Source organism: Stegostoma tigrinum, chromosome 18 (assembly GCF_030684315.1).
Source record: "Stegostoma tigrinum isolate sSteTig4 chromosome 18, sSteTig4.hap1, whole genome shotgun sequence".
NCBI lineage: Eukaryota > Metazoa > Chordata > Chondrichthyes > Orectolobiformes > Stegostomatidae > Stegostoma > Stegostoma tigrinum.
The window spans coordinates 44,572,327-44,592,950 of record NC_081371.1 but is presented as its reverse complement, the minus strand read 5'-3'; the positions used below and the strand labels follow the sequence as shown (position 1 = coordinate 44,592,950).

General features: G+C 40.7%; 1 protein-coding gene across 3 annotated transcripts in view; it reads left to right on the top strand.

The window, feature by feature from the left end:
- LOC125461091 (leucine-rich repeat-containing G-protein coupled receptor 5-like) overlaps positions 1-20,624 on the top strand; it is a 203,574-nt gene that overhangs the window by 90,038 nt on the left and 92,912 nt on the right. For all 3 annotated transcript variants that reach the window (XM_059652484.1, XM_048549466.2, XM_059652485.1), the window contains exon 2: positions 17,143-17,214. In XM_059652484.1, coding sequence (XP_059508467.1) covers positions 17,143-17,214 — 72 coding nt within the window. The remainder of the gene's footprint in view (positions 1-17,142; positions 17,215-20,624) is intronic.

Sequence of the window (20,624 nt, the reverse complement as noted above, 5' to 3'; positions counted from 1 at the left end):
TGTTTCTCTTAGAAGCCTGTAGGAATCATATAATGTTACTGCAAGGAGGAACTCCATTTAGCCCATCATACTTATGCATGCTTTTTGGTAAAGCTATCAGATCAAGACCATTCTTCCTGTTCTTTCCCCATGGCCTGGTTTAGTATATTCCTTTCAAAGTATTTATCTAATATTTGTATGAATGTAATTTCTGATTCCACCACACTTTTACAAAGTGTATTTGAGATCATAACAACTTGCTGCAATTTAAGAATAAATCACTTCCAAGCATCTAAAAAAAATTATTTCACAAGGTCTACTTTTGGATTTTTTTTTTATTTGCTTCCTCACTAACTCATTTATGAGGTGAGGCAGCCATTTGATAACAATATAAGGTGTTGTTAACTTACACACAAACAGAATTAGAATACTGTAATTCATCAATATTTTCAATAATTATCAATTCTCAAATCACAACACATAAGAAAATATTAATTTTGTAGACAGCATAGCATTTAAATTAGTAGAAGATAAGACATGTTAATTTTTTTTTCAAAATAACTGACTCACACTTCTACATGTGAAAAGGTATTACCCGAAACAGACCTCCAATAAACTGGTGAGGTTACAGCCAATAAGTTACCATTGCACGTGCACAAAGCTGGAAGATTTAAGCCAGACAGTTACAACCTTATTTACAGTCTCAGATTAAATTTAAGAATTGACTGTTCATTAGAATCCACTAAATTTTTCCAAGCACACTAGCTCCCGAATGTGTGCAGCCCTACACTGAACATTTCATATTTATTTAGATGGAACTCATTACCCTAAAGTTTTGTTTGATTACAAATAGCTGAGTGTTTCTTTGTTGACAAGTTAAAAGCTTCTTTCTCTGCTTTGCACATTGCCCCCATACTCCTCTTGCAGCCCCATCTTCCACTCCATCTCTCTGACAGCCATCCTTCCCCCCCCCCACACCTCCCAAAGAATTCTTCACCATTCACAAACACTCTTGCAACCACCTCCTGTCACCATTGGGTGATGGTCCCACCCAGGACTTTGAGGACTGAACTCCTAAGGTGAGAGTGACAGCGTTGACATCAAGGCTCTGTTTGACTGTGTGTCACCAAGGAGCCCCAGCAATACTAGAATCAATAGCAAACAGGGGCATACTCTCCATTGTTTGGAGTCATACCTGGCACACAGGAGGGTGGTTATGGCTGTTAAAGGACAGTCATTTCAGCTCCACAACATCTCTGCAGGAGTTCCTCATGGTAGTGTCCAAGGCCCAACCATCTTCAGCTGCTTCATGGGAAAGTTAACCAAAGTTTGTACAATATTGTGAGAGTTGTGAGAGCATGGAATGCGTTGCCAGCAGCAGTTGTGGAAGCAAGGTCATTGGGGTCATTTAAGAGACTGCTGGACATGCATATGGTCACAGAAATTTGAGGGTGCATCCATGAGGATCAATGGTCGGCACAACATTGTGGGCTGAAGGGCCTGTTCTGTGCTGTACTGTTCTATGTTCTATGTTAATATTCAGCACCATTCATGACCCCTCAGCTAGTGAAACAGTCCATGTTCAAATGCAGCAGGATCTGGACAATATCCAGGCTTGGGCAGACTTCTGGCAGGTAACATTCATTCCACACAAATGCCAGACAATCACAATCTCCAATAAGAGATGGTCTGACTGCCACCCTTGACATTCAGTAGTGTTACCATCATTGAGTCATCCACTATCCTAGAGATTGGTTACCATTGATCAGAAACTCAACTAGACTCACTGCATAAACGCCTGCTACAAGAGCAGGTCAGACACTAAGAATACCACAGTGAGCAACTCACCTCCTGAATCCCCAAAGCTTGTCCACCATCGACAAGGCACAAGTCAGGAGTGTAATGGAACACTCCCCACTTGCCTGGATGAGTGAAGCCCCAACAACACTCAAAAAGTGTGATACCATCCAAGTCAAAGCAGCCCACTTGATTGTCATTACATCCACAAACATCCACTACCAATGCTCAGTACCAACAGTGTGTGCTATGCTCAAGATGAACCACACAAATTGACCAAAGATCCTTAGACTGCACCTTCCACACATACAACAATTTCAATGTAGAACAAGGGCAACAGATACATGGGAACACCACCACTGACAAGTTCCCCTCCAAGATACTCTCCATCCTGAATTGGAAACATATCACTATTTCTTCACCTGGTCAATATCCTGGTGTTCCCTCCATAAGGGCAACATGGGTCTACCTGCAGTAAATGGAGTACAATGGCTGAAGAAGATAGCTCACCATCACATTCTAAAGGGCAACTAGGGATGGGCAATAAATGCTGCCCAGCCAGCAGTGCCCATGCTCCACAAGTGAATATTAAAAACCACAAAAAGGCCCTTGCTGCCTCAACAAAAGCTGCCACATTCACAGCCAATGGTGGGTCATAGTGAATTTGGCTTTCTCACACACTTCCTGGCTCCTGGTCCCTGGTGAAAGATGTTCCCCCTCACATTGCATTGACTTTCCTTGCAGCTCGCAGTTCATTGCTCTTCCAACCCAAGCCTTGTTCTCAGTCAGGTTTGTTGCTGACTCGTGTGCCTATCAGCAGCGAGTGTGGGGAGATCCAGACTGCAAATGGAGGAGCAGCTTCGTTGCATTCTGTCCAGCTTACAGGGCTGCTTTTCCCTGAGAGGTTACCCTCATGAATGCAGTTTTACGGGGGATGTGGACGCCCTTTTGGTTGGATTTGCTTGCTGCCCCTGTGTATTTTAAGTGTTGGCATCCACTGTTAATTAGAAAGGCAGTTTCGTCTTCACACTCATTTTCCTTTCTTTTACTGAGGTTTATGATGCATGTGGCAAGGGGTCCGTTTGCTCTGTTGGCCGGGTGGCTGGTTAGTTCAATTCCTGCAGTGGCTGAGAGTACCATGAAGGACTTTCCTTCTCATTCTCTCCCCATGTCCGAGATGTGATGACCCTCAGCTTAACATCAGCACCAATAATCTCTCTTTCATGGGAGAGCGGCCGTATGGTCTGGTAGGAATGTGGCCACTATGATGCGTGTCCTATTACTGGTCATCATTTTATAATGAATATGGTAGGGGCGGAAAGCATCTCTAGCTTTGAGAAAGACATCAAGATGAACAAGTTAGATTATGACATCTGACAGAAGGCCAGCAAGATGTTTTTAATATGCATTGTAAACCTTTCTTTCTGGAAACGTACCTCTGCCATGTTTTATCTTCTCTTTCCTGCCCTTGAGCATGCTAGCCTTATTTGCATTTGTTGCCCAGGATGTTATATTTGCTTTTGGCAAACACAACTCTATTGGGGATATATTTTTGATATTTTTATGCTTGTGGTTCTGTGCACTTCAGCCTCATATGGGTTCTATTATCCATTGTACATGCACCTTCTAACTTAGAGATGTCATATTGTCTGATGGAAGCTTATTGACATACTTGTATTACGATCTTCTGTTGTGAGGACAGAAAAGAGCATGTACAAATAGAAGAGAAATTGAATTAGGCAGTAAATGTTGCAAGAGATATACATTGCAGAATATTCCACGTGTTGCTAATATAAGTGTAGAAACAGTATAATAATCAAGCAGATGTCTTACTTACACCATAATAATTCAAACAGGTGAAATGAGACAAATACATTAAAACTGTAAATATCCAATGATAAATTTAGTAATGACAATTTTACATCAAGTTCTGCAAATAGTTGTGTTCACAATCAGCAAATACAAATGCATGGATATTGTTCTTTGTTTAGGTTATCATTCTTTTGGCAAAATCATCTGGAGCTGATTTTGATTTTTAGTAGAGTAGACGAGCTGGTCACCTACCTTTTGAGAGAAAATATGACCAAGTTTTGAGGGGCCCATTGTAATTTACATCTGCCTGGTGAGCTGGAATAAAATGAAACTGGCAATATTGCAGCTTGCCAATGTAGATCCTCATCACTGAGAAGGTAATTCGAGATGGCATAGAGCTTCGCAATCCCAGAGGAGATCCTAAATTATTCTTATATGGCTTTGAAGAAACATTACACAAAAATATTTTCAAGCTTTCTCTCTCTAGGCCTCTTCATTTTCATTGCCCTTGTAGTGAATTACACATTGATCTGTTCCAGTTTTGAAACAACAATCTTACTTATGCTACTGGACTCAATTTACATGCTAAAATCAGTCTAATATCTGAAATGGGCAGATATTTTGACTACCTGACATTAAGCTCTTTACAAAATGGAGTCAATTGCATTACCAATGTTGATTGGGTGTGAAGAACCATTGACCTGTATCTATTATCACCTCCTTGTAGTGAAATGCAACCTTAATTTCTTTGCATTCACCCAGAGGAACCCATACTCCAGCAGCAGGACAGTCTCGAATAATTGCACAGGTGCCAAGGTAGATTAGTCACTAGTTGTAAAAGGCAATAATTTTAGCCATTAGAGGAAAGTCTATTTTTGGTTGAGTTGGTAAGAATATCATACTCCCTGATAGAAATGGCTGCAGGGAGAAATTTGGACAAAACTGCTACTTTCGCCTTGAAGGTTCTTCTTACAGAGGACAGCCATACTCCATTGAAGATGTGGATGCATGTTGGAGGAAACTCTGGAATCTGTCATAACCAATTTACTACCTGCAGAAGTGCCAAAATATAACTTCCTTCACTGACTTGTTCGTTCTTTGGCCAGGAAAGGTGTTCTCTTCTTAGAAATGTTTCCCTCTTCCACTGGACATACAACCCACTATTGAGATTTCAAATCCCTCCATTGTCAGTTGTGTTGGAATTCAGGGCAATTAGCTCTGTATCTCCTCCTCCCAAATTCTGAAATCGTTCAAAGTAACGACCCTTACTAATGACATGGTTACATTTCATGCAGTATAAATAGAATTGGGCAGAATGTTCGAACAGGAACATGAAAGCAACCATTCTGCCCAGCACAGAAGTATAATCACCATGGAATTACTCCCCCTTTGTGGCAGTCAATGCAGCACATGACCATTCCTCTGTGAAGCCTCATTCCTCTGTGAAAGTTTGTCTGCACAATGATCATAGACTATCTCTGGCCAAGTATTTCTGATTTACTATCAGTCAACCATTGTAGTTAAGCAAGTTCCTGTTAGGTGTCAGCAAAGTCTGATTTTAAAAATCAGGATTTCTGCACTTATGAAATTAAATTCAAAGAACCTGGTAAAGCATGGGCTAACAGCAGGATAATCATGACCACATGACCTATCAGAATATCATTAAAACCCAACTGGTCCACTTATGAGCATCACAAAGATATCTTGCCACCTCTCCCCAGTTTGTTCTCCACATGACTCTAATCCTTTTGATGTCCTGTTGCTAATGAGGCCAGGATTTGAAAAGCCACAGGAGTCTCTTACTTTTGAGTGATGTCAGATGACAAAAGTCCTGCTCCAGTTCATGTCTCCTTTCCAGTGGAAAAGAGAAATTTTGTAGGGCTTTGGTAAACAACCTTTGGAGTAACAAAACAACTTCAGTCTTCATCTACTTGCCTTGCATCAGGCATACCAACAGTTCAGTAGATTGATTGCTGGATGCCTACATCCTGTGAAGTTTGGAAGAATGAGACCTGATCTTTTGAAAACATGCAAGATTCTGAGAAAACTATGAGCAACTCTTATAGATGGTGAGAAGCTGTTTTCTGCTGGCAGGAGAAACTAGAACTAGAGTTCTGAATATCTGGATAAGTTAGGTCTGAAATGAGAATTTTCTTCACTCTGCATCTGGGCAGTTCTTTATCCAAGAATCTTTTCACGGCTGAGATCAGTAAAACTGTTGGCAGAAATGGAATCAAGAGAAGTAGAAACAGGGCAAGAAATGGAACTGGGGTTGAGGATCGGCCATGATTTTGTTCAATAGCAGAGCAGACCTGAGCAACTGATTAGTCTATCCCTGCTCCCATTTCCCCTGATCTTAGACTGGCTTATCTGACAGTGTTCCAGGTCACTGCATGTGAATATGTCATTTTGGATAGAAGTTTAATCTTGTAGTCACCTTTCGCAGCTCTTTGTCTCACCGGCACCAGAGCAGAAATTGATGAGACTGTACAGAGGCATGTCTTAAACTGAGGATTTCCCCAAAAAGACAAAATGTCGAGTCCAATTATAAAGAGCACAATGCTCACAACACAATCTGAATAGCAGTGACTGCAGGCAAGATCGGCAACTGTCAATAAAGCAACAGTAACCTTACATTAGGAGACACCTGAAAGCAAACAAGGCCAGTTTTGCAGCAGAAACCATGCTGTATTATGTAAGATACAGGCAGAAGCAGATTTGCGAACATCGTACAATTAAACAAGCTTATGCATTCCTGCAGCATAATCTTATCATAAAACATAAAATTACAACATAGAAAATTAGGTGCATACAAATCTTTAAACAATATTGGACCCAGGTTTCCAAGTAGAAACCTCAGCAGTGAGGTTCCTCACAGCTCACAGACTCTTGGCAAATTCGAGCCTCATGTGTGACTTCCATGTGTAATTTTAGACTTAATACTTTGAACTGAATTTTATTATATTTTATGAAAGTGTCATTTTTGTTGTGCTTCATGGTGAGCTTTCCCATGAAATTATCCCAAACTCATTACATTAACTACCTATTATGCCTCTCTTGTCCATTGCTAGCCCTGATTTTAACATTCAACATAGCTGTAAGAATTCCGAGTTGCTGGGATACCCCGGAATAGATTGTCAACACTGGCATGGGTGCTATCTTTGAATTCTGGCCATGCATCTCATCAAGTATTAGTAATCCAGAATTGCTCTTCACCAACACTATGTTGAAACAGTAGCCACAAACCAATGTTTCTCACACGATGTAGGTGCCACAGCTAACATATCCTTGCATATGCAGCTGAACATTTTGAGCCAATGATTGTTTAAAGTACAGGTTACACAGTTCATTCATTCTTTGCTATATCCCACCTTTCATCTCTCTCTAGGTTGATGTACTCTTTCCCTGTATCCACAGTAGACAAACTTTTTATCATTGCTCAGTGTGGGGCTAATACATATAGGGAGCCGTTCAAACAAGTATAAACAGTATCTTTTATATACAAACTCCAAAAGTGAGCAGAAATCAAACAAACAGAAGTTACTTTTTTTCTGTGGGAATACAAATGAAATTTGCAAGGTGAGCAGCAAGTTTTATACAGTCAACATTGCTGTCATCTTTACAACCACCAAGATAGGATGGCCATACATCTCCTCAAGTCGTACATCCCATTCCAGCAGCTGGTACAGTTCAGCCACAGTGTCCTGGGATATCCTCTGTCTGTGCCAACACTGCACCTTGCCAACCCAGAGGAAATGGCATTGACTCTGCCCACTTCAGGCTAGGTCCAGATGTGCAGGTTGCTTTTAGACAGGGTAGGTTGGGTTGGACACTGAGAGTGCTAAGCCCAACTTGATAATTGGGACTCTCCACCCGGGGCCTCAATGTCTCTTTCTACCTGGCACCCCTTGGGCAGCCCATCTTGATTTAACCCCAAATAGATTCACACACCACCTCAGATTGAGACTCCATTGTCTTCCATAAGATAATTCCCTGAATCATGTTTGGTGATGCCTACCATCAGGTTGGGCAGTCTTCCCATTTTGAGGCCATTGTGGAAGTGACCAGCCGTCACCTCTCACCCACAGTGTCCTGTGTCATCCCCTGCAGTAAAGGCTCCTCCCACTTATATATTGGGTTTTTATCCCTTCGGACCCCCTGACACTGACTGCTCCAGGAAGATGACTGACTACGTCCAAACCCCTGGACTGTATGTGAACACAACCTTTGATTGATTGTAGCAGGAACTCCCGGTCCTCCCCTTGACTCAACTGAGGGCTGCTGATCTTTGACTTTAACACACAGCCATTTAGTCAAGGCACATTGCAGTGTGTTTAGCCATGTGGGCAGTTGGCATGTGCTATAGGTGTGATATTGACATAGCCCAGTGCCATTCTACAACATGCCCATCCCCTGGACAGATGACTCCTGACAAGCATGACCAGCTGCCCAGATTAAGATCTCCACTAAACAGCAAGTCAGGACAGAGGTACTGTCAGACTTTAAGCTTTGGCTGAGGGGCTTAGATGCAAAAGGGCAAGATGGCGCAGCAATGCAGGGAGCAACCAGGTGGGTGCTAAGTGTGAGAGCACCCAGAAGGCATATGAATAGCCCTGGGATACAGCCTGTCCTTTCTGTATATTGGGTTCCTGTCCCTGTGCGCAAATTGTCCTTCCAGCCACGTTGAGATGCGAATTGCCAGTGCAGTGCAAAGTACAGAATTGAAGTAAAAGAGTGCATTGTAAATGGACCAGAGATATGCCTTGCTAAGATTGCATGAGCTGGTCTATATTGGATGGCAATGTTCAAGGACATGTGGTGCAAGAGGGAGTAGCCTGAGACATTGTAGCTGTGTGTCTAAGATGGAGCTCCAAAGGGGCAAGTGGTGAGTTGGACATGCCGGTACCTGCTCAGACTTTCATGTGCAGCATTCGCACATCCAAATGCTATCCAGTGGGCAGTAGAATGAGAACCCTCAAATAAATGAAGTCAGAATTGGTCGTAATGAAGGTAGTGATGAGTGATAATCCCAGGTAATAAGCCTCTTGCTGCTCAATAATAAGAATGTCATTTCGCCATCTGGAACTCTTTTGGAAACTGTGAGTTGTTGCTTCCAATGTCAAAAAAGGCCCCGCTTGACTTTGCATACAATTCTGCCAAATTATTTGCCATAGCCTACATCATTCAGGGCCTGAGAAGATCTTGCACATCATGTATTTTTATAATGTGTCATTGCCACACTTCACAGAGTTACAGCTGGATCCTGCTTTCATTCATTTATCTTATTAGAAGGGGGTGTCTCCCATGTAAATGAAATAGTTATTCTTTATATAGGCTTCAATATCAAGTTCTATGAAAGAATTTTGATAACAAATTTCTTATGTAGAATGACCTCATTCACAATACCATTTGCAACCAAGCAGAAATGTGTTTGTCTGTTCTATTGGCAAGTTGCCAATGCAGCGTTTTTTTCAAAAGGTTATCTTTGATCTTTTTCCTGCCTAGTAATTGTTTGTTTGTCCTGCTCCCTCTACTGGAGCTTGGACATACTGAATGCCAAATTTACTTCTAAAATTATTAACCATCCATGCAATACATGCTTGACTAACTCACTAAACTTTTATTTGGTGATTGTCCAACTCTCGCCTTTGATTTTTCACATGTTTATAATAAAGGCCACATAAAAATGTAGAGATGAAATCATCATTGAAATTACAGCATAAATGGAGGTCGTTCCGCTCATTGCACTTTTGCCAGTGCTAGCACTTCAGTTGTAGCTATCTATTCCCACTTCCCGACATCTTTCTCTGTTTTTTCATTTCAAACAATTATCTAATTACCAGTTAAATTATGCTGTAGACCCTGCCTTTATATTTTTGTTTCTTGCATTATTGCTGTGTTTCTGGCACCAAAACCACACACAATACTCAGCCAATGTCCTGGACAAAATTAACATTGCTGTCTTTCTTTTGTTTCAATGCATGTATTTATAAACACAGATCTGTACCTCCCTTTTTTAATCACCACTTATATGTGCGGCCCACTTTTCATAAAAGCATAGACTCAAGATTTGTTTGCAAAAATCAGCAGTATTTTCAATGTTGCTGTTTCATGTCTGCAATGGCATCTACACCATGTGCATATATTTCTGGCATTAGATGTGACTGACACCATTTAGCTCAGGTATCCTTTGTCAATGCCAGGAACATGTGCCAGAGGTTTGTGGAGTAGGCAGATTGCGGTATCCGTCAGGATACAATTCAGATTCGACTCAGATGATGCTATTTTCAAACCCAAATCCCTAGCTAACACACTGTCTTAAACATATACAGCTAAACATGTCTGTAGTACTGGAAGGACCTCCAAATCTGTCCTCATCTCTCCGTGAGAGATCCACAACTACTTTCAGATTAGTTGTTGATTGATTTCTCGTTGGCTGCTGTGGAGTTAGCAGAAGTGTTTGCTGGATTGCAACGTTTCTTAAAGTTGTAGACCTCTCCAGAGTAGATGACATGTGGAGAAGACCTTGGTTTCTATTTTAAGAATTCTGCTGAGGGCTCTTTCTCCCCATCATTGTCAAAGTAGTTTCTATATCTCTTGATCTACAGGATGACGGACAGAATGCACAGAGGTGATACAGAAAACAACCAAAGTGGATGAGGGGGAGGGGTCAGCGATAAGCAATGTCGTAGAATCCCTACAGTGCAGGAAGGGACCATTCTACTCATTGAATTTGCACCAACCTTTCAAAGAGCATTCCACCCAGACCCCCTCCTGCCTACACCCTTTCCCCATAACCCCACATTTCCCATGGCTAATCCACCGAACCCGCACACATTTGGACTGGGGGAGAAAACCAGAGCACCTGGCAGAAACCCATGCAGACATGAGGACGGTTACCCAAGGCTGGAATGAAACCCAGATCTCTGGTGCTGTGAGGCAGCTTTGCCGACCACTGAGCCACCATGCTGCCCGAAGGTCCACCAAAAGTCTTCAGGGAGCAACTCTCCCATTTCCATTTGACCATGGTACTGTGTGTGTGTGTGTGTGTGTGTGTGTGTGTTTCACTATATTTCAATCAGGAGATCTTCAGTAAAATCTACCACCTATTCAAGCATGGTGAGGACGGCGTTACCAATGGCTGTAGAAGTGACTGTGGCCTTCAACCTCTTGGTGTTGGACTCCTTCCTTACTGGGGCAGGGAACAGCTCCAATACTTCACAGTTTGTTATCCACTGTTGTGTAAGGAATATCACTGAAGCTGTGTCCGCAAGCAGAGATGAATCTATTGCATTCTGTTTTTCTGCAGAGAAGCAGGCAGATTCCCTATTCAACAACAATCCAACTTTCCATCTGTGACTGACTGTCATAGCCTCCATGCTGAAGTAAAAATCAATAAGAAATAACTATTCCAAACTACTTGTATCAATCAAGCCAATTCCTCTTCCTTGCAAAAGTGAGTTGATCACACTTGTACATTTTCTGAATGTTGTTTCTCCTTCACTTGGCCCAGTGTTCCTAGTGATTGCAGCATACTTGCTGGAAGGCTGTTGGCCTTCAATAGAGTGGCCTTGGGAGGAAGATTTGTATAGCTTCAAACCTAGAAGGTCAAACTTCAGACTGCATCTCCTCTGCTTTTTTTTTGGGGGGGGGATGGTGTGGGTCAGTTGTTTTCATTTGCTGCTTGGCACGTAACACCAAAGGCATTATAGAGTGACAGAATTGGAAACATGAATCCCATCTTCCTGACAGAAGAGAACAGGTTTTCCTATGCACAGGATCACTATCACATCCTGCACCAGTGCACTTGTAACCGGTTAGAGAATAGATCATTCAACTGCTGTGATACACTGTAAGCCACTCGAAGGATGGTATGAGGGGCCACAATGGCAGTAATCTGGGAACTTATAGCACGTTTTTATGCACAGTTTCAGGATAAGTTTCTATTGTGTATTGAATGGGTTATGCTGAAATGAAATCTGAGACATCAGCCAGAAGCAACTGCAGGACAGTTGTGTCCACAAGTGTGATCACACACCTGGCCTACAATTCTATGCTGGAAATGACTCAAAGCTCTGTGCAGGGTTGGTGTAGATCTCCTCCATGTTCCTTGATAGTACAGTAGACCTGCCTGTGCATTAAGCATTTCTGTGCACATGCTCATAGCTGTTTTCTGTATCAAAGTCCTCAACCTCTAGTGAACGTTCCCTCTGCCCTGAATCGAATCGCAGAATAATTAAACGGTACAGAAGGACACCATTCAGCCCATCAGGTCTGTACCACTCTCTGAACATTTTGATTTAAAGCAAATTTCCTATCTTTTCCCCATAACTCTTGTACATTGCTGCTGTTTAAATAGTCACCTAATGCCTTCTTGAATGGCCCAATTGAACCTGCTCCCACCACACTTCCAGGCACGACATCCCAGACCCTAACTACCTGCTATGTGAAAAAGTTCTTTCTCACCTCACATTTGGTTCTTTTGTGCTCAGGTGTTTTTATCCTTTTATGAGGGAATTGTTTCTCATCTACTCTGTCCTGGCCTGTCATGATTTTGTAAGCTTCTATCAAATCTCCATTTATCTGTTTCCTCACCATGGGATTCAGTCCCATATTCTATCAATCTATCCTAATAACTGAAGATTCTCATTCCCTGAGCCATTCTTGTAAACATCTTCTACACTGCCTCAAGTGCATTCACATACTCCTAATGTGCAGTGCCCAGAAATGGTACACTACTCCAGCTGAGGTCTAACCATGTCTTACATAAATTCAGCATAATCTTGTTGCTTTTGTATTCTATGCTTCTACTAATGAAGCCTAGAAGATATTTTGCTCTATTATCACCTCCCTCTACCTCTCCTGCTACATTCAATGACATATGCACATATACATCAAGGTTTTTAGTTCATGCACACCCTTTAAATAGTACCCTTTGTTGGATACCATCTGGCCATGTTAGACAAAGATGTAGAAGCGTACCTCACACTTCTTGAAATTGAAAATTTAATTTCACCTCCCATCTATCCACCAATTGGTCCATGTAATTTTGAATTTGACACTGCCTTTTTCACTGTTCACTATTCTTTCAAGTTTGTGTCATCTGCAAACCTCTAGATCATCCATACATATTAGGATAAGAAATTGTCCCAGTAATAATGCACTGAGACTGATGTCTCACCATGTGCAAATCCTCCTTGGAATCGATCCCTATGAAATATGAGCACTATGAGTACGGAAGTGACAGTGTTTCTTAAAACATCGACTCATGCTCTTCCATCTTCCAGCTCTTGTGTTTTTCATTATGCTTGTCTAGCTAGTAGTTCTCATATATCTGAATGGTGAAAGACAAGTGTAGGGCTGCAGTGAGAGGAGAGGTTATGATGGAAAATACACAGACCGTATGCTTACACCATAATAAATCAAAATAGATAGTGGGATGAAGGAAAAGTGAAAATGAGGATTAATGGAGTCGCCTTCTGTGATTTCAAACCAACCACTGACTGCAGACTATCACAGCCATTTCAATAAGGGTGAGCACGGTCTGTTCCATTGAAGTGAGAACATGCAACTACATCCTGATCCTTGTCAGTTATGTGCCACTGCCCATAGTTCTGTGCTGTCTGGTCCTTTTGAGAGGGAGGGAAATGTGTTGGTGACTGCAGTGCAATCAATGTGGATGACATGCCTCAGAAGATCGTGAAAGCTTTAATATTAAAAAGGAAATCAAATAAGTAGTTTCACTGCAGGGAAATGAGAAATGAAGTGGGAGATGGGTTTCGGCAGACTAACTGGACTACTGTTCGAAAGAGTCAGCACAGACTCATTGGAACAAGTGGCCTCCTATTCTGTCCAATTCCATGATTCCTTAATTTAATGTAGTGATAGAACCTGTGGAATTGTTCCCTTATGTGAGGCACAACCCTCACAAAAGTAAGAATGTCAGCAAGAGGAAATGGGGGGAAAAAAGTAAGATGAAGATGTTGCACTCAGGACCCGATTACATTTCTGCCTGTGTCCCGTCAGGTAATATGTACTGACTTACTGCTCAGGAACCAAAGGACACAGTCAGTTGTTACTCTAAGCTAATTTGCAATTTTTTTGAGAATGGCATAACAAATGGCTGATATGTTAGGGACTTACTTTCAATGAATATAATTATTTTTGGTGATGCCTCATAATGGACCATTACAACCCAACCTCAACTCTGTGACTGGTTGTCACAGCATTATCTTGGACTATAATACTGAACAAAAGTGACCAGATAGTAAACATTTTAAACCAGATTTAAATGTTCAAGCATATTATATTTCATACAAAAATAAATTAATCACCTCTGTGCATGCTCTTAATGCCTGTCTTGCTTGTACCTTGCCTGGTCCTCAAGCCTTCACTTTATGCTATGCTAGTAGCTCCAACCTTGTGGATGGATGTTCACTATCAACTGGGGAGACTATAGGTGGCCTTACAGGATGGGTTCAGCAACACCCAGTCCAAGACGGCCCAAAGTGGGGCAACACCATCTTGGCATGGATGCCAAAATCCAGAGGCTGGCTGACACACAATATCAAGAGCACCTCTATATGACTTGGCATGATTGCAGGCTTTCTGCCAATCCGCCAATTGCGCACGTTCATCTGCCTTTCTCTTTGGACTGCTCCATCTGGGTTTTCATCTTGTGTTCTATGCAACAGAACGCCTATTCAATCTTGTTTCTACGTCAAGACAGTCTTGCTGTTCTTTCACATCCTTTCTCTTTCAACACCATTTAAGTGGGTTGCGGTTCCTGAGTATCTCAAGGAAGAAAGTCACAAAAGTGGATGGGACACAGTGTCAATTGTATTAGTCAAGTGGGTTGAGGGTGGAGAAGCAAGGGACATAGCTTGCTTACATCACCTGGAAGTAGTAAATCAGAAACAAATTTCAGGATGAGGGTGAAGATAATGTGAGAATATAGATTAGGTGTACACATGTCTTTGATTGTTTTAGAGCTGCCGCTGGTCTCAGCGTCTCTCGCAAACACAACGTCAGTAGTTCTGCTTGCTGTTCAGATTGTCCTTCCCCAGGCATTTCCAGCAGCTATTGCAGCCAGAATGCACGTGAGAAATAGCATCACTTAGTAACTGGGTTGCACAGTAGCTCAGTGATTAGCACTGCCTCACAGTGCCAGGTACCTGGGTTTGATTCCACACTCGGACAACTGTCTGCTTGGAGTTTGAACAGGCTGTGTGGGTTTCCTCTGGGTGTTCTGGTTTCTTCCCACAGCCAGAGATGCGCAGGTTAGGTGGATTTGCCATGCTAAATTGCCTACAGTGTCCAAGGATGTGTAGATTAGGTGGATTAGCATGGGGTACGCAGGGTTAGAGTAGGAGAGTGGGTCATGGTGCGATGCTGTTATGAAGGTTAGTGTGGACTCATGGGTCAAATGGCCTGTTTCCACCCTGTAGGGATTCTATGAACTGCTGTAATGTATGTCACTTCCAGAAAAACTTGGCCAAACAAGTGTTGTATTAATAATTAGTAAAGACACATCACCCATGTCAGGCAGACAGTGAATGGTGTACAAACAATAATCTTATCTTTAGGGGTAGAACCCTAAGATATCAACCCATTAGAACCATTTTTATGGCATGCAAATGATGTTGAAAAATCTTAAGCTTCAATATATACAACCAGTAGTAATTGCAAACTGTACTCGTATTCGAGGACAATTAAGAGAATTTTACTGGAAGAAGATAATGCACATATTATTTTCAAAAACATTTTTATTAAAACTCATCTTTCCTTTTGTAGACACATGTTTCAGCTGTTTCATTGGATTGATTTTCTTTATACAATTTCAAGATTTGTAAACAGTTAGGAAGCTGTGGAAAAAGCATTTGAAATGTTTTTGAATAATAATCTAAATATTAAAATTCTAACTGAATGCATGCGTTCCAGTGTACTAAATTCCAAGGTTTACTCTTCATTCTTAGAGGCATGTATCAGTAATAAAAGCACATAGTGTGCTTTGTAAAACTGTGGGGTCTGGCAGTGATCACTGGTACAGATAATGAAAGTTTCATTCAGTTCGATGTTGTTTTCCATTATCTTTTGATGATATTGTCAAGGATTTTTACTCGACCAGTTAAACCTTGGCATAACTTTCCTGTATTCTGCAGTCAAAACATCTGACAGCTGTCTGCAGTCGGTGTGATAAAAGAATTGCAAAGTCACATTGCACAAAACTGGAGATTCTTTTGACAGCTCTTATTAGTGAACTTCCTATAGTTTCCATGAAGGTATTTCATTCTATTCATCGTAGACCACAGAAATAGCTTAGTTGGTTGATTGCACCTGCCCAGGACAGACGTATAGCAGGACTGTTCATATTTAAAATCTTTTTGGGTAGCAATTATCCACAGGCCATTTGCCTTTTGCCGACTATCCTGGAAATCATTAGTACACCCAAGCAGAAAAGAATGTAGAAAATGATAATAAATATGTATATTCAATTTTATTTTAAAAAAACAAGTTGGATGCATTTTCAGATAATGTCAAAAATATCAAGAATATCAAACAAAACAAAAACTTATGGTAACAGAGTGAAGCTTTGCAGTTAAAATCTTAGTTTAAAGACAAAGTTGCTTTAGTGAAACCTCCACTTGTGTTATCATCTGAGATTACATTTAATATGTTTGTTATGGTATCTTGGTTTTGGAATAGCTATTCCAATTTACAAGCCAATTGCATGCAAAATAATTTTAATTGCTTTTAAACATTATTAGGATCTCATGTTTCTGAATTATTGGCCTTGCTTAGTTCTGCAAGAAAATCAGAATCTTTGCTATTACTGATCCTGAGGATGAACTCCCTTATGGTTTATGAAATCATTCTGGCATCTAAAAGGGACTGTATTGTTAGACAGATGCTTACGTTTGGTTAGGTTCCTTGTGCTTATCAATGTCATCCCATAGCCTGTGATAAAGTCTAATGGGTACATTTACATATAAAATCAATTAAAAGTATTGAAGTGAATTGCAATGGTATTCACCTGATATGATATGACTTTGTGTATTACAAAGGAATATTATTGATGATATGTAACAGAAATTACTAAGGGATGACCATCAGGAAATGTAGCATAGAACTGGTTCACATTAAAATTTTGTTTGGCATTTTATTTCATTTGCCTCCAAAGAAAATAAACATATTATTTACACATGCTCACTTTAAAGCATTTGTTGAATATACAAAAACATTTCCAGTTGTATAATTAATTGCTATCAATCATTAATTCATTTCACAGAGTACCATATTCTGCTTTGTAGAAACAATTTTCAGAATATTTCTAGAGTACATATAATGTAATTGACATTCCAAACTTGACATTAAAATGAGCATCTAAGTCATTCCAGAATTAATTATTTACCACCTGATTTTTTTGAAACGTAATATCTTCAGTTGCAGGATGTTTTCAATGTAATTGTTAGTTAACAGAGTTCAATGTAAATGGCTAAATTGAAATGTTGTAACTAAGATTAACATAATCTCCACTTCATTTGTCTTTCCTAGAGATCTCAGCATGAACAATATTACTGAGCTATCACGGAATGGTCTTTTCAACTTGCATTTCCTTGAGGAGCTGTAAGTATTTCAACGCTGTTCTTCATGCAGAATAAATGTACGGAAGCTAGTTAATAATAAAAATGGTTGCCTTGGGTTATTGATTGGTGTTTGTTAAGCAAAGTTATCTGAAATAAGTAATGCTATAATAAATTGCAATGACTAACAGGAAATCAATAATCCAAATGAAAATGGGATATTGGGATAGTGCAGGAATGTGGAGATGAGGGTAAAGGTCAGCCATGATCTCACTGAATAGTGAAGCCGCAGAATGGGCTCCATGGCTGACCCCTGCTCTATTCAGTTAAAATTATCCATATGCCTTCCTTCCAAAGAACTTTTTAAACTTCCCTTTCCAAGCTTGTCCCCTGCTCGCTAAAGGTGCTGGCTCACATTAAGCTGAAGTTTTATGGTTCCAGCAGCTACCTAGACCTTCAGCTAAATAACCAAGCTTCATTAGTCAGTTAGATGTTAGCTGTTGACAGGCTATTTTGCTATAAGAGCTTGAGCCCATTCTTGTCAAATGTGCAGACTCGTGTAGTTCCCACCAGGATGTTGAGCTGCCCCACTTCTAAGCTTAGTCAGATTGCGAACAGCTGTAGTGCTTACTGCATCATCTAAACTGGTATCAGTTAACAGTACAGTTGAAACAATAAACCTGTATCCTTACTAATCAGCATGGCTCAATACCACATTACACTGTGTAATTTATCCAGTGGTCCATAAAGACTCTTCAGTTTATTCTCAAGCAGACTACTATTCACCAGGCGATGTAAGGATGCCAGCAAAACATTCTAGATGTGGGCAAAGCAGCCAGCCCATACCAAAAGTGCACACTGCCTTAAGTCAGAAATGCAATTGCAACTTGAAAACAAAGTAATGAAGAAGCAATTTTCACCTCAGTGAGCAGAGTGACCAAAACAGAATAATTGTTTGTCCTGACGATTTATCATTGAACTGTGTTCATTCCAAATTTTTTTTTCCGGCATTCTTAAATGTGACAGCTAGAGTTACTGTCAGAAATAATAGGTGTATGGCACACTCATATAAACAGGGATAATTTAGGGGCCCACCAACCATAGTCGGTACAAGTCAGGAGCAGCCAGTTCTAAAAACACTTAGAAGGGGATTCTCAACCATTACATTCCCTCCGTGTGTCTAGGAAGAAAAAGAGTTAAATCAAGCAGGTTTTTGATCCCAAATTTCCTTCTGCTAGGGGTGAGGAAAGGACAACTAGTAACATTTGCAACAGGCTGAGTGGAGGTAGAGCGATGAGTCAGTGATGGACCTCAGAAACTGCATCTTCTGTCATTGGACACTGCAATTTCTAGGCCTAAATGATGGTCTTAAGACTGGATTTTCTCTGCCTATGCCTTAAGGACTAAAAGCTTGGGAACCTTCTGCAGTTTAGCTACATAAGTGATTAATGAGAGTAAATGATGCTTGTGGTAAAAGTTATATTACAGCAAGAAATAAACAAACTTGCAGCTGTGTGCACAGATATGCACAGAGAGATAGCTAGAAACTCAATGACTGGGTGGCCTCAGATTCGAACAATATACTTTTCAGTGGTGAGATAAAAATCTTACTTGCAAAACATGCAAAATTGAGGGTGTTGTGTATTGATCAGACTCTAATAGCATCTACCAGCATAGTGCCATGCTGTATCCTTCACAATTCTAAAGGATGCCACTTCCATTTTCTTTACAGGGAAGCACGCATCACATGAAGCTACACAGTCAAGTCAAATAGCCAATCTGCTTCCAAGCAAAGTTAAATCAATGGTGCATATAAAAATACACTTAAGGAAATGAATGTTGGGAGTAATTATTTTGCCGTCTCTATGCAACTTTATTCCATGAGTGGTCTGCCATTGTCATTGACTCTAAAGTCCTCACCAAGGAAGTGAATGAACGATAACAGAATAAAGAGCCCGAAACTGTTAAGCTGGTCTGTCCACAATAAACTTGTAAGAGCAAGGCCTGGCAGTTGAAGTAGAAGATTTAGCCAAAAATGATAGACTTAGAATTGCTTTAAACTGAATGCCGAATTTCCATCTTAAAATGTGGAAAATGATGTTTTCTAACAAAGAGTGGCTTAGTGTATCATGGAACATAATCCGGTTGGTGGATTTCTACCACAATTATAGTTTAAAACCTAAGACAGGTGTTCTAAGGAGAGCAATGAAATTGATACCAGCAAGTATTCATTCAGAAGAGCTGCTTGCTTTTTTTCACTGAACAATAAATTTTGGAGCAAACCACTTGTTAACTTCAAATAACACCTGTTCCACAAAACCACATTTAAACACAAAGAATTGAACTCAAATTGAATTGATGCAGTCTGCAGGAACATTAATGGTAAATCTATATGCATGCGCATAGAGAAGAATTGTAAAGCAGTTCTAACTGAAAACTAATTCTGATTTCCTTGCATTTATAAAGTACAGAGGATGCCAGACAGCAGCGATATGGTTTTCTGTTACTTTGCAGATCTCTGCTACATTTTGCAGATTACTGTGAGCTGTGCTCTCCAAATATTGATGACACATTGTTTTATGAAAAGTGATGTCAACCTTCCATATTTTACATCCTCTTCTTAAAATCGCTGCCTGAAATTTCCAGATGTTGCAATGACTTGGCTTTGAGATAATTTAATCTTAGTAAAAGTCATGGTACCAACTTTCAACTGTCCCAGTAATGTAGTCTATTATTAGGGTGGGTGTTGGAATTACAGGAATAAGGTTCCACCACTGATCTGAGCATACCCCATAATGATATTGGCAGGTCGGTTACGCAATGATTCTGTACTTTTGAGCCAGGAAAGAGAAAGTTGATCAGGATTCCTGCACCCAAAGACTGTTGGGTGACCCCTGTTGGCAATGTTTGTGTAGATACCAGAGGAAAATCGGAGCAGACTTGGCTGAATTGGCTCAGCTGGCATTGAGTGAGCAGTAACCGCTTGGACGAGGTAGTTGAGAATAGTTGCCCTCTACTGTCCTCTGTTTCCGGAACCTGGTCCGGCATGTTGGTATTCCGCCAAGTGGATGTGCCAGGAGACCACAGTGATTATAACCACTGGGTTACATTTAAATGCTATCAGTCAAATTCCTGCCCTGAAGCGGTGTCAGGAGAACCCAAGACAACTGCGAATAGGAACAGATTGTGGATTTCCCAGTAAGTGGCATGGAGAGACCATTCTCGCTCCTCCTGGCCCTGCCAATGAATTTTTTGCAAGATATCAGCAGGATCTCTTCTGTCTGTAGACAATTGCCTGATCTCTGTCTATATGTGAAGTGAGTCATATCTATGATGGCCTCTCCACTTTAGCCTCTGGTAAAATTGCTATGAGGTCCCATGATGTAATACAACCTCCATTTGCCCAAGTTAATGATGCTGTCCTCCACTTTAGGTACACTCTTTATCTACCTT